The 12,607-nt window shown below is 35.9% G+C and overlaps 1 protein-coding gene across 7 annotated transcripts in view; it reads right to left on the reverse strand.

Moving 5' to 3' along the window:
• Positions 1-12,607, reverse strand: part of ptprfa (protein tyrosine phosphatase receptor type Fa) — a 204,898-nt gene that overhangs the window by 81,656 nt on the left and 110,635 nt on the right. For 4 of the 7 annotated variants that reach the window (XM_052558474.1, XM_052558468.1, XM_052558472.1 and 1 more), the window contains exons 6-7: positions 9,724-9,741; positions 6,592-6,702 (exon numbers count right to left, since the gene is read on the reverse strand). In XM_052558474.1, coding sequence (XP_052414434.1) covers positions 6,592-6,702; positions 9,724-9,741 — 129 coding nt within the window. The remainder of the gene's footprint in view (positions 1-6,591; positions 6,703-9,723; positions 9,742-12,607) is intronic. The other 3 variants (XM_052558470.1, XM_052558473.1, XM_052558471.1) reach the window with 1 other exon arrangement.

Consider the following 12,607-nt stretch of genomic DNA (forward strand, 5'->3'; position numbering starts at 1 on the left):
CATTAATTTCCTGTAAAAAACAACAACAACAACAACAACAACAACAACAAAAACTTCATTATTATTTGAAACTGTTTTAAATACATCTTTAACATTCTTCTTTAAAGACTTCTTTCTTTTGTTTGATTAGAATGATGATTCCTCTGAATTAAAATAAATAAATAAATATACTAACAAAATTTAGATATTGCCTTATATTTAAAGAGTTATAACGTTTAGCTCTAAACATTAGTTATAGAATAACAATGCAAGATAAACACACAAACACACACACACACACATACACGCAGTGATAAGCCTATAGAGTTCACTTAACCGTGAAGTCACATCAATAGTAAATCCTTGAATGGAAAAGCAATAAAAATACGACATCACCAATGAAAGATTCATGGACTAACAAAATGAGAACATCTCCCTGTCTCACCATAAAGCAGATACTCATACATACAGATGCATCTAAAGAAATATATCACGAAAAAGTTCATTTTGTTTGGTAACTTATTTCAAAAGTGAAACATTCATATATTCTAGATTCATTACATGTAAAGTAAAACATTTCTGAGATTTTTTTTTTTTTTATTAGATCTTACAGTTCATGAAAGTAAAAAAAAAAAAAAAAACAGTATCTCAAAATATTAGAATATTTCTTAAGATAAAAAAACCCTGAAAAGTTTAAGTTACGTTTAAAGGTATGATCATTTATGCTCTCAGTACTTGGTCTGGGCTTCTTTAGCACAAACTCCAGCATCAGTAAGGAGTGGCATGAAGCGATCAGCCTGTGGCACTGCTGAGATTCCTCATGGGGTATCAGGTCAGGCATGTTGACTGGCCAATCAAGCACAGCAGGCCCGTCGTCAAGGGGGGGCATCGGGGGGCAGTGCCCCCCCCAAATGACTTTTTGTGCCCCCCTAAACGTAACGCACAGAACAATTAACCAAACTTGCATTACTGTGCATTCACACCGCCGGCGTCGAGAGCGTCAAAGTGGCCGGAAGTGGCATTCATTTTCAATGTAAACCAGCGGCGAGGAGCGGCGCGACTTGGCCTTTGAGAGCGTCGAGCAGAGTTGAAATCAAGGCAACTTTATGGTAATGAGCTATGACGCGGTTGGGCAGCAACCAATCGGAACGTAGAAGTCAACCGCTTGAGAGGATTCCAGAGGACGCAGCTCCGATCACATTAGTTCCCAAGCAAAATAGAGGACAGGTTGATTATTGCCGTTTCGCGTTTGCAATAATCTATGATGTGTCCCTGTTTGCATAAAAAATAATTAAAAGTGATACGTGGATCAAGGTGTCTGAGATCGTTCATTTTAAGTAAAGGATCTTAATATTTCGTCCACATCAACATTTAATGAGATTAACTTTTAACATTAACCTCCTTGTGGATAGTCTGCATAAGATCAACAAGTCTATTTGCTTTGCGGCCAGTTTTAATACAAAAGAAGCATTCGGTCTACGTCAGATCGTCTGAGCGCTCTCCAATCTTTCTGCAGCGTCATGAGCAGAACGGCAAAAGAGATGTTTGACGCTCCCGACGCCACCGGTGTGAGCGCGAAGTTAGACGTTCAATATTGAATGTTATTGATTTAGGTCATTGCACTAATAACGTTGTTTCAGCAGAACTTGGCTCACAGGAACAGTAATCACTACAACGGTAACAATAGAAATGCATAACACATTACCTTCAGAAATGATTCAGACGATTCATTATTCAACGCATTATTACACAGAACATAATTTTAAATATAATTATATTCATAAATGACTGTTAAAACATCCCAAAACAGCACCCAAACCTTGCAAAGACCTACCTCATTAATTATTCAAATACAACAGCCAATGGCAAGTCTCCAGCAGCAGACCTTTCAATATGTTATTTTTGTGTTAGTAGTTTTATTAATTCAAATTACAATATGCAGTTTGTGTGTATGTATATGTATATATAAATCATGCAATTCATTTAGTTAAGCATACAGTATTGTATTGTTTATACGCAATTCCTTTGCGCAGCTGAGCTGCGCGTTGCATGCCATCTCAGAATAAATTTTTGGCGGTTTTGGAAATGTTAAGAGACAATAAACAGAGACGTTGAGATCAAACGGTAACGTATTTTATTTGAATAATTGAACAAAACAAGACTATTGTGGTCTATTTTAGTTATAGCCTAATATGGGTTTATGTTATGGTCCGTCTCAGATCATTAAAAAAAGTGTGTCCCCCCCATGAAAATTAAATGCCCCCCCCATTTGGTTTGTTCTGGCGACGGCCCTGAAGCACAGTAACATCATGGTCAGCAAACCACTTGGAAGTGGTTTTGGTACTGTGGGCAGATGCTTAAGTCCTGCTAGAAAAGGAAATCAGCAACTCCATAAAGCTTGTCAGCAGATGGAAGAATAAAGTGTTCCAAAATCTCCTGGGAGATGGCTGCATTGACTTTGGACTTGATAAAACACAATGGATTAACACCAGCAGACGACATGGCACCCAAATTATCACTGACTTCAGAAACTTCACACTGTGCCTCTCAGTCTTAAAATGAAAAATATTATTTTAACTGAAAAGATGACTTTGGACCACTTGGCAACAGTCCAGTGCTTTTTATGCTTTGTCAAGGTAAACTGCTTCTGACATTGTTTCTGTTTTAGAAGTGGTTTGGTAGCACTTTTCCTGGTGACTCTTGATGCACTGACTCCAGCTTTAGTCCACTCCTTGTGAAGCTCTCCCAAGTGTTTGAATTGGCTTTGCTTGACAGTATTCTCAAGCTTGCGTTCATCCCTGTTGCTTGTGCAACTTTTCCTACGCAATTTCTTCCTTCCAGTCAACTTTGCATATAATATGATTTGATACAGCACTCTGTGAACACCCTTTGAGTAAAGATCTTCTGTGACTTACCCTCTTTGTGGAGGGCATCATTGTCTTCTGAACCATTGCCAAATTAGCTTTCTTCCCCACTATTGTGGTTTCGAAGAACAAGAGAATAAGGACGCTTCTGAATATGAAGTGAATAAAAATTAATTAAATAAATTAAATAAAAGGCCTTTCTTTGAAAAGCAATGGACATTTAATAAAACTCAAATTTAAATATTCTAATATTTTGAGATAGTGGATTTCTGACTTTCATGAGCTGTAGGCTCTAATAATGAAAATGAAAACAAAACAACAAAAACTTGTGAAATATTTTGCTTTACATGTTACGAATGTAGAATATAAAAAAAGTTTATTTAAAAAAAAAAATAAATTTGTAGATGCACCTATATATATTAAATGTCATTCATCAAATGGCATGTCCTGAGAGTGTGCGTAGTCTGCGTAAAGATCAAAGGAGAGATCTCTGGAGAGAATTCATATGATATGATCTACACAATGCATCATTTATATGAGTTTCCCTCTGATTGGTCGAAGGCTTGAGGAAGAACACCAAGATAATTTATGGACATAGATTTGTGTCTAGTTCTCATTTCCTCTGGTTTCAAACATACACGAATGCATTATTCAAAACACACTATCAAAGAACAGCACATCACCATGTTTGAAGGTCTGAATTTAAAGTGTCCTTTATGCACTTGGCAGTCAAAAGTGGCTGTTAAATAACAGGCTTTTCTTTGAAACAAGGCTTCAGTGGTTTCTATATCTGCTGTAATAGATCCCGACATTAATGAGGGAATTTCCTCAACCGGATTCTCCATTCTAGCCTGCAAGTCTCAACACTGTCCTTTCCTTGATGCCCTCACAACACTTCTACCACTTCCACCAGCCCTCATGACCAGCAGCATTAGTGGGCATTTCATTTGCTGCTCTTTACTATTTTAAATATATTCTGCACTTGTTCCTCAAATCCATTTACAGTGTTAATCAAAGGTTTCTAGCACCAAAAACTTTATTTAAGGGGGACCTATTATGCAAAATTCATTTTCACATGTTGCAAGGACATAAATGTGTGTTGGCAGAGTGTGTACACAGCCACCCCATAATGATAACAATCCACCCACTCCTTTTTTTTAATCCCAGTAAGTAAAAAGCTGTGTCTCCCAACTACCTGTTTTCAGAATTGCTGCTAATGTGACTTATTGTGACACAATGTGACACATTAGCCACAGGCCCCGCTCATGAAAGTTGACAGACACTGCCGTTTATACATTGAACTGCCCTTAGCGAGTTCATAGCGAGTTGAACACAGTCCACCATTGCTTCACTGACGAGAATGTCTCCCAAGTACTTTAGGTGTTCTTTAGCTGGATGTATATATACTGAACAATATTATGAATGCAACACATTTGTTTTTGCTCCCATTTTTCATGAGTTGAACTCAAAGATCTAAGGCTTTTTCTATTTACACAAAAGGCCTATTTCTCTCAAATATTGTTCACAAATCTGTCTATATCTGTGTTAGTGAGCACTTCTCCTTTGCCAAGATAATCCATCCACAGATCTTGGAGGTGAAGATGCTGGATGTAGAGGTCCTGGGCTGGTGTGGTTACACGTAGTCTGCGGTTGTGAGGCCCGATGGATGCACTGCCAAATTCTCTGAAACGCCTTTGAAGATGACTTATGGTAGAGAAATTAACATTGAATTCAAAGCAACAGCTCTTGTGGACATTCCTGCAGTCAGCATGCCAATTGCATGCTCCCTCAAAACTAGCGACATCTGTGGCATTGTGCTGTGTGATAAAACTACACATTTTAGAGTGGCCTTTTATTGTGGCCAGCCTGAGGCACACCTGTGCAATAATCATGCTGTCTAATCAGCATCTTGATATGCCACACCTGAGAGGTGGATTTGGATGGATGGATTTGCTGAGGGCAAAGGAGAAGTGCTCACTAACACAGATTTAGACATATTTGTGAACAATATTTGAGAGAAATAGGCCTTTTGTGTACACAGAAAAAAAAGTCATAGATCTTTGAGTTCAGCTCATGAAAAATGGGGGCAAAAACAAAAGTATTGCATTTATAACTTTGTTCGGTGTATGAATCCACATAGCTCTATCCAATAATTACTCCCAAAATCTGAGCCACTGAAGACGAGGTGGATTAATTTTGTTTTTGAAGAAGATGCTCTCTGAAATCTACAGAAATGAATTTATGTCTGCGTGAACCATTAACACCGGACTGCTTTGGGAATGAGGGTCAGTATAAAGCAGTTTTTGCATAAAAGTTTCTCCTGAAGGATGGAGCAGTGCCAGCTGTTCGGGATCCAGCTACATCTCCGGAAGAAGAAAGTATCATGCGTTAGTTTTACAAATTGCCTTTCTGAAAGACCTTCTTGGCACTCTTAAAGGCCAATGTTGCTAAAGCTACCACTGTATGTCTGTTTTAACTAATGCTGCCTTCACGTGCCACGTAGCAGAATGATCGTGAATAGGAAAGTGGGAGTTAAATCTGCATATGAAAGAAATGTGAAGTCAACTGCTGGAATTAGTCGAGCTCATAATCACAAGTGGGGCTCATAATCTAAAATTGGCAATTTTAACAAGCTATAAAAAATGATCTGTAAAGTATTTTACGTTAAAACTTGACATACATTACACACTCTGGGGACATCAGAGACTTATTTTACATCTTGTTATAAGGGGCATAATAGGTCCCCTTTAATATTTTCAACCTCTCTCTGACTTCATTCATTAAATAGGCTGCTGTTATTACTGTACCTTTAAGACTTTTAAGGTGTAAATTCTGGTGAAAGGCTGACCTGTTCACAACAAGCAACTAATGCAATGCAAACCTTAAAGTCATAATATATATTAGTTAAAAAACTTGAAATATATAAAAATGGCAAAAACAGCTAATATCACGGGTGAATGATGAAAATATAATCAACGTAACAGCTAAATCAACTACAATAATCTTGAATCTAAAAGCTTTTAAAAAGTATATCAGTTGTACAGGTAAAGTTGTAATTTCACAGTAAATAAGTTGGGAAGTTTGACTAACATAAGTGAATCGGTTCTTTCAAATTGTTAATTTCAAATAAGTGAATCACGATTTAACAATCCACTTATTGAAAGGTTTGTTTGCTAAAAATTTTCATTTTAGTGGCAATTTATATGTATTTTACAGATTTATTTTATTATAGATCATATTACCTTAAAATACCAGTTGGATAAAAAAAAGTAATTTATAAGGTGTATCATACTTTTCGCTACAAGTATTGTACAGTAAAATGATATGTTTGTCTTGTTAAATCTACATAATGATCACTATATATATATACATACATACATACACACATATTTTAATACATTTTTTATTTATAAGTTAAATTTTACAAGTTCTACTGTGGTAGAAATGTGTGGTAAATATGATACAAAGAAGTAAATATGTTTATGCAAATACTGTTACCTATGCATACCTATTTATAAAAAATAAAATATACACCAAATAAATATTCATTTAGAAAACATTTTGTGATTATACAAAATTAGAAAACAATGGAGCAGTTCTCTGCTGCAGAACTGTGTTAAGACAAATGTGATTAGAGAGAAATGTGAGCTTTTGCGTGACTGGTCCTGTTCTGGCTGTGGTAAAGCCTGTATGGAGATCAGATCGAGGTAAAACGGGGTGAGGTTTTAGATTTGGTTGCAGATCTTACCTCTGACGTAGAGGTTGGCAGGAGCGGAGTAGCGTGTTCCTGCGCTGTTCACCGCCACACACTCATACTTCCCCTGGTCCGATTCCTCGCTGTTCTCAATCTGCAGAGCCCCTGCAAACACAACACACACAATCACAAACGCTCTCTCACACACTCACAAACAATCTCAACCTCCGTCGTTTTAAACGAGGGCGGCCTGAGGAAAAGAAAATTATTTTCTGCCTAAACAACAAATACACACTGACTAACACTCAGCTGGCTGACATATGACCTTTCTCGTCTCTCTAAACACACACACACACACAAAAAGAAAAGAGCAACATATTTCACTCCATAATTCAATAAATCTAAAGCAAACTGAGTTATTTATTCAACGTTACAAATAAAAAGACCTGCAGGCTATGCCAGCTATATAAACGTCACTGCACATAAGCTCTGCTTTTCTGCGAGCCGAGACAAAGCTGTGCTCTTAGAGAATGGATCTATCAAGACATAATACAGCTGCTGCAACTACTGTCAATAGATCCTCAATGCATCCACTGACAAGAAATCCTGCAAACAAAAGCAAATCCAGGTGGACTAAAACTAAAAGGTTGTTTTTTTCTGACTGCAATATGTTAACGTTTTTGCAGTTTATTATCTCCCGTCTTTTCACTGTCACTTACCTAGATTTGGCCTTCTGTTGATAACACACATAAATTAACACAAAAAGTTCATACACATTTTGTTTTGACAAAAGTCATTAGCTCATCAGGTGTTTTAGTATGGCAGTGCTGTTTGTTTGCGTGATGTGACATACATCATGCAATCTGTGGATGATGGAAGCACACTGAGATAACTAAAAATGTTGTCAATGTGTTTATCAGAAGTGTTCCTGAAATGCATTATGGGATGGATTTGAATGTGTGCATTTGAGTGTATGAGACCTGAGCATTAACCTCGCTCCACGAGTCGATTACTCAGAAGAATGACTCTTTAAAACACTTACAGCACACATGAACACAAACACACTCGTATGAGATCTGTTCCAAACACATGTGAGCTGTAAAAGCATCTATTTAAAGATCCAGGATTATTATCTTTAACTAAAACTCAAGCTATAAATAAAGTCAATACTTAAAATAAAACCTTGAATACTTGAAATAAACATTACTTGAAGTAATTATTTTTTTTTAATTAAAGTTAAAATTAAATAAATAATAAATAAGTAATTAAAATAACTAATTAAAGCTAAAACTTAATGAAAACTATAAAATACATACTGTATAAAAAACTAATAAAAATGTAAATACTAAAACTTCTAATTTAAATTATTATGTAAACAGTAAATATAAAAATATATTATTATGTAAACAGTAAAAATTCAAAATTATGACACTAAATATATAATCCTAAAATAACACTGGGATCAACATGTAGCTTAAATACAGTGCAAATTGCTTTGGATAAAAGCATTTGAAAAATGCATAAAACTTAAAAGTAAACATCACCAATTATTTAAAACTACTGTTCCCATCATCCTCTGTGTCAGCATAATAAAATAAACAGATAAAGCATAAATCACACCTAATGCATGTGTTTTGCTCTTTATTTAGTTGAACTAGTGTTAAAAAGTATTCCTGTGTGATAAAAAGCTATTTTCATTTAGAATTACAATTTTCAAACTTACAGTATCTTCTTTAATGTGATTTTAGATTTTGGTCAAAATTAGCTTTTTTTTTTTTTACTTTTGCTGTTTGCAATGGCTTTTTGATTCAGTACTTTCAAATGCAGCTAAGCAGCGTTTGGAACAGATCAACTGTCTCTTCTTCTCTAGTCATCAGGAAAGCCAGCTTTTCTTTCTATCATCTGAAGCGCAAGTGTCAGACTGATGTTGAAGGATGCTGTTCTGCCCTCTCTCAGTCTCATCTCACTTTTTTCGCCCTGACATTTCCTCTGAAGAGACCGACTCAGAGTTACAGTCAGATCTTGCAATTCTTTCCTTCTACATCAGTCCTGTCATATCAGCAGTGAGCTTTCTATCCCTCAGTTTGGCTGTTCTGGACTCTTCAGCTAAATGCCTGAAGACGAGAAGCGTTCGTTGAATACAAACTTTCATAATGGCATTACATTTTTTGGCTGCGGGGAATAAGATGTTTTCCAGGTATCTCACAATTTCCGAAGCCACATTGCGGCTCTGCTCAGTTATTGATCGGACAGATCGTCAATCATCTGGCCAGTAAGTAAAGGTCAGTTGAGCGGAAAATGACACTTAAGCACATTCCCCGAATTTTTACTGTTATGTATTCAGACATTTTACTTTTGCATTTTTTAAAACTACTGCCATTCCAGATGATACTCAAAATAACATATTATAAAATATAATATTATACTATAATACAGATAAAAGTAAATGAATATCAATACATTAAGTATACATTATATATATATATATATATATATATATATATATATATATATATATATTTTTTTTTTTTTTTTCAGATATGCATAGTTACAGATTTTTTAAAAAATTTTTTTGATGATACATACTATTTTATGACTATATATACTCTATATATGTATATGTATATATATATATATATATATATATATATATATATATATATATATATATATATATATATATATATATATATATATTAAAATACAAGTGACTATTGCTATTAAGCATTCACACAATGTAATAAATGAAAAATAATTTAATGTAACTCAAATTGAATAAGTATAAAAGTTGTATAAATATAATAATTTTAAAATTTTAAAATCCGATTTTTTTAATATATATATTAATTTAATTTATGCAAAATGTCATTTCGGATATTGTGGCGAAATAATATGGATGTGTTTATGGCAGGTTTTATGAAATCCATAAAATCTTTGTTTTGTCTTTTGTTTAGTATAGTGATGTATTATCTTCAGTTAGACTGAATCAGATGTTTATTAGTGAGACAGACGAGCAGAGGTTCATGCACAGAGACGAGGCCGGATCGAAGACAAGGAGGAAGACAAAGAGAAAGACTCCATAATGAGAGAGAAGGTGGGGACAGGGTGATGGAGGGGGACACTTGGGGGTGAGAGAGGAATCGAAAGATGACGCATTTGGATATTTTCTGTTTTCAGCATTCTTACCTCTGATTGGTGTACCACCTGGTGAGGTAATATGAATGCAAATAAGATTAAAGAGAACTGTTAGTGTGAAAGTGAGAGGAGAGAGAGAGATAGAGAGAGAGAATAGGAAAGTAAGATGAACAGCAGAAATAGATTTCTTATTTAAGAAGCGGCATGTACAATCTTCCCTAGAAGACTTTTGGCTCTTCTGTTCTCAGTGTGTGTTAATTCACATTATGAAGCTTACATCGCTGCTTCAGGCCAGAAACATACTCTATGCAAGTGTGCATGGTCCTGCTGTGCATACATGATGTTCTCTGGTACTCAAGAGAATTACTGTGCTAAATGGCTGCGCAATCAAAATATATTTGTTATTATACAGGTAGCCGGCTATAAACACGCTATACATTTAATTAATCTGAACTAAATTGCACAGCAAAACATGACAGTGGTGGACCTGAAAAAGAAAACAGTGATATCTGCAATAATGTCCCTTGTACTTAAGTCTCTGAGTTCACGTACTTGTGTAGAGTATGTTTTAGCCTTTAAATGACTCATTCCTGTGAGCCAGTAATAATTTCATCTCTCTCTGCACAAGGGTCTTCTGCTATTTTTAGAGTGGTGCACATTCTACATCCAGCACAACTTTGGCCTTGGATCAGACCACAGCTGTGCTAAATAAATACAGTTGTCTGATGCAACACAGAAGAAAACCTTTTTGTGCAAAGTGATAGTTCAATCTCATTGCATTGACCGACCCTTGAGTCTTATTAGTTTCAAAAGAGACTTGTTTAACTTTGGAAAAAGCTTCAGATACTTGCCATTTTGTTGTTGTATGGGGTTTTTCTTCTGACTAAAATCGTAATGTAATTACGATTTACAAACCTGTAGTAAATTTCTAGGAGTGCTTTTTAAAAAGATCCTTTGCAACATGTAAATAAAATCAACATGTGAAGTTGCCTTAGAATTGAATCAAAAAGAGTCCATATGGAGTCTGTTGACTATGATGCAGATTCATGTCGATCTGGATCATAAGTCAACACTCCACCATGTGAAAACAGTGCGGATTTGGGAAGGGGGTCAGAGACATGAGGAAGCCCCTGTAAACTGTGTGGATTGTGGTCCATCAGCAGTTTACAGAGAGCCTGGCGTACACTAGGACCCTCAGAAAGCCCAGGATGTCCAGTACAGGACAGGATTGAGGACTTTAAAGTGAGTCTGCAGTGTAGCATGAGCATAATGAAGAATAGTAAGACTTTACTATATCTTCACTATGGCTAGAGGGAGAAAACTTGAGTACTGTATGTGTTCATTTTTGCAGTTGGTAGGATGAGTTCTCCATTCGCCGGCAGTCGAGAGACAGTCACTATTAATCCTTGCTGCATTTAAGATGTTAAACAGCAGCTAAGCTGGACATCCATTATCTTACTGAGGAGAAATCAATAATCAGCCCGACACATCTCTGTTCATAAAGATCTGCACACCAATCATCATAAATCACCTCGGCCTGAGAGCTTACTGTGGCGTAGTGGGTACAAATCGGTAACGCATATCTATCATCTGTCAGATAAAAATGTTTTGATTGTGTATAAAAATAATTGCACACCTCAAGAAACTGCTTGATTTGAGGCATCATTCATAAACGTAGCACAAATGTTAAGTGAAGAAATTGAGAACAGCATCAAACTCTGTTAATCGCCTGATAAAGTAATTGCAACAATGGCTGAAAAAGCAATATAGTTTACCACAACTATCATATCACTATAATTATGTAAATATATAATCTGATGAGCTGTGTGATTTTAAGTGAGCTGCTCATGGTTACAGCATTTTCAGTGTCTTGGAGTGGTTTGCATTAAATGCTGCTCCACACAAACTACATTTCCGTAAGCGCTGTAAAGTTTGAATCATTTATAACATGCATTTGAAAATGCAACATGTGCCAAAACACGGTTTCCATAAAAAACTCTGTTTTTCTTCTTCTTCTTTTAGTTTTAGTCCCAGATTATTAACATGGCAAATCTAGAAGTTTGTGATGCTGTATTTACTGAATTTACATAGTTTAAAAAACACTTTGTTATATTAAATTGCCATTAAATTACAGAAAACAGGGTTTTTCTAATACAGCTACGGTAGTGATGGGACATTTAACACCGTTCTCTCTTCTGACCACCGTAATAAATCTCTTGATATTTTATTTCTTTGTTGGAAAGTAATAGAAACGCTACTGTGGCTTTTTCAATTTGCTTCTGGAGCACAATGTGAAAAGGGTCCACAGTAATACACTTGAATATCTGAAAGGCCTTTGGCTCATGTGTGTAGGAAGCTTGAATCCTGACGTAGAGTCTTGTGAGTGTTTACATTGAGAGAAGCAGGATTACTCTTTATCAGGTTCAGTCTAACTGTCTGCGTATCACCCAGCTGCACTGTAAACAGATTGTTGATTGATGTCCAGGGCAGAATCACCTGCTTTGGCGAGGCTGGTGGTAATTACTCGTGCACAATGACATGCTCCAGTGAGATTAAGGTTCTCTTTAAAGCGGGAGGTATGAATCATGAGTGCTTTTCCTATTTGTTCATAGGCGTTCTGTAAAGGTCACGAATTGAAAAATTGTTTCATTAGCTTTCGTTAATGGAAAAAGGCCTTTGCACTAATGGCTGGAGAGCAAAGCTAATCTCAGGATCAAATAATGGACTGTATCCAAACAAATAAATTATGTGATTGTCTGGTAGCTGCAAGATGGATTGGCCGACAGGGAATAATTTGACAAATACAGAGATGTTTGAAGATTGAAGCAGGAAATGATTGTTGACAAAGGCAGACGATTCTAATCAAAACAAATCACTGTGCTGTCATGTTAATCATGTTTGTGTGTCCTAACCGGAGGGTTATGTGAATAATAAC

This window comes from Carassius gibelio, chromosome B6 (assembly GCF_023724105.1).
Source record: "Carassius gibelio isolate Cgi1373 ecotype wild population from Czech Republic chromosome B6, carGib1.2-hapl.c, whole genome shotgun sequence".
NCBI classification, from domain to species: Eukaryota; Metazoa; Chordata; class Actinopteri; order Cypriniformes; family Cyprinidae; genus Carassius; species Carassius gibelio.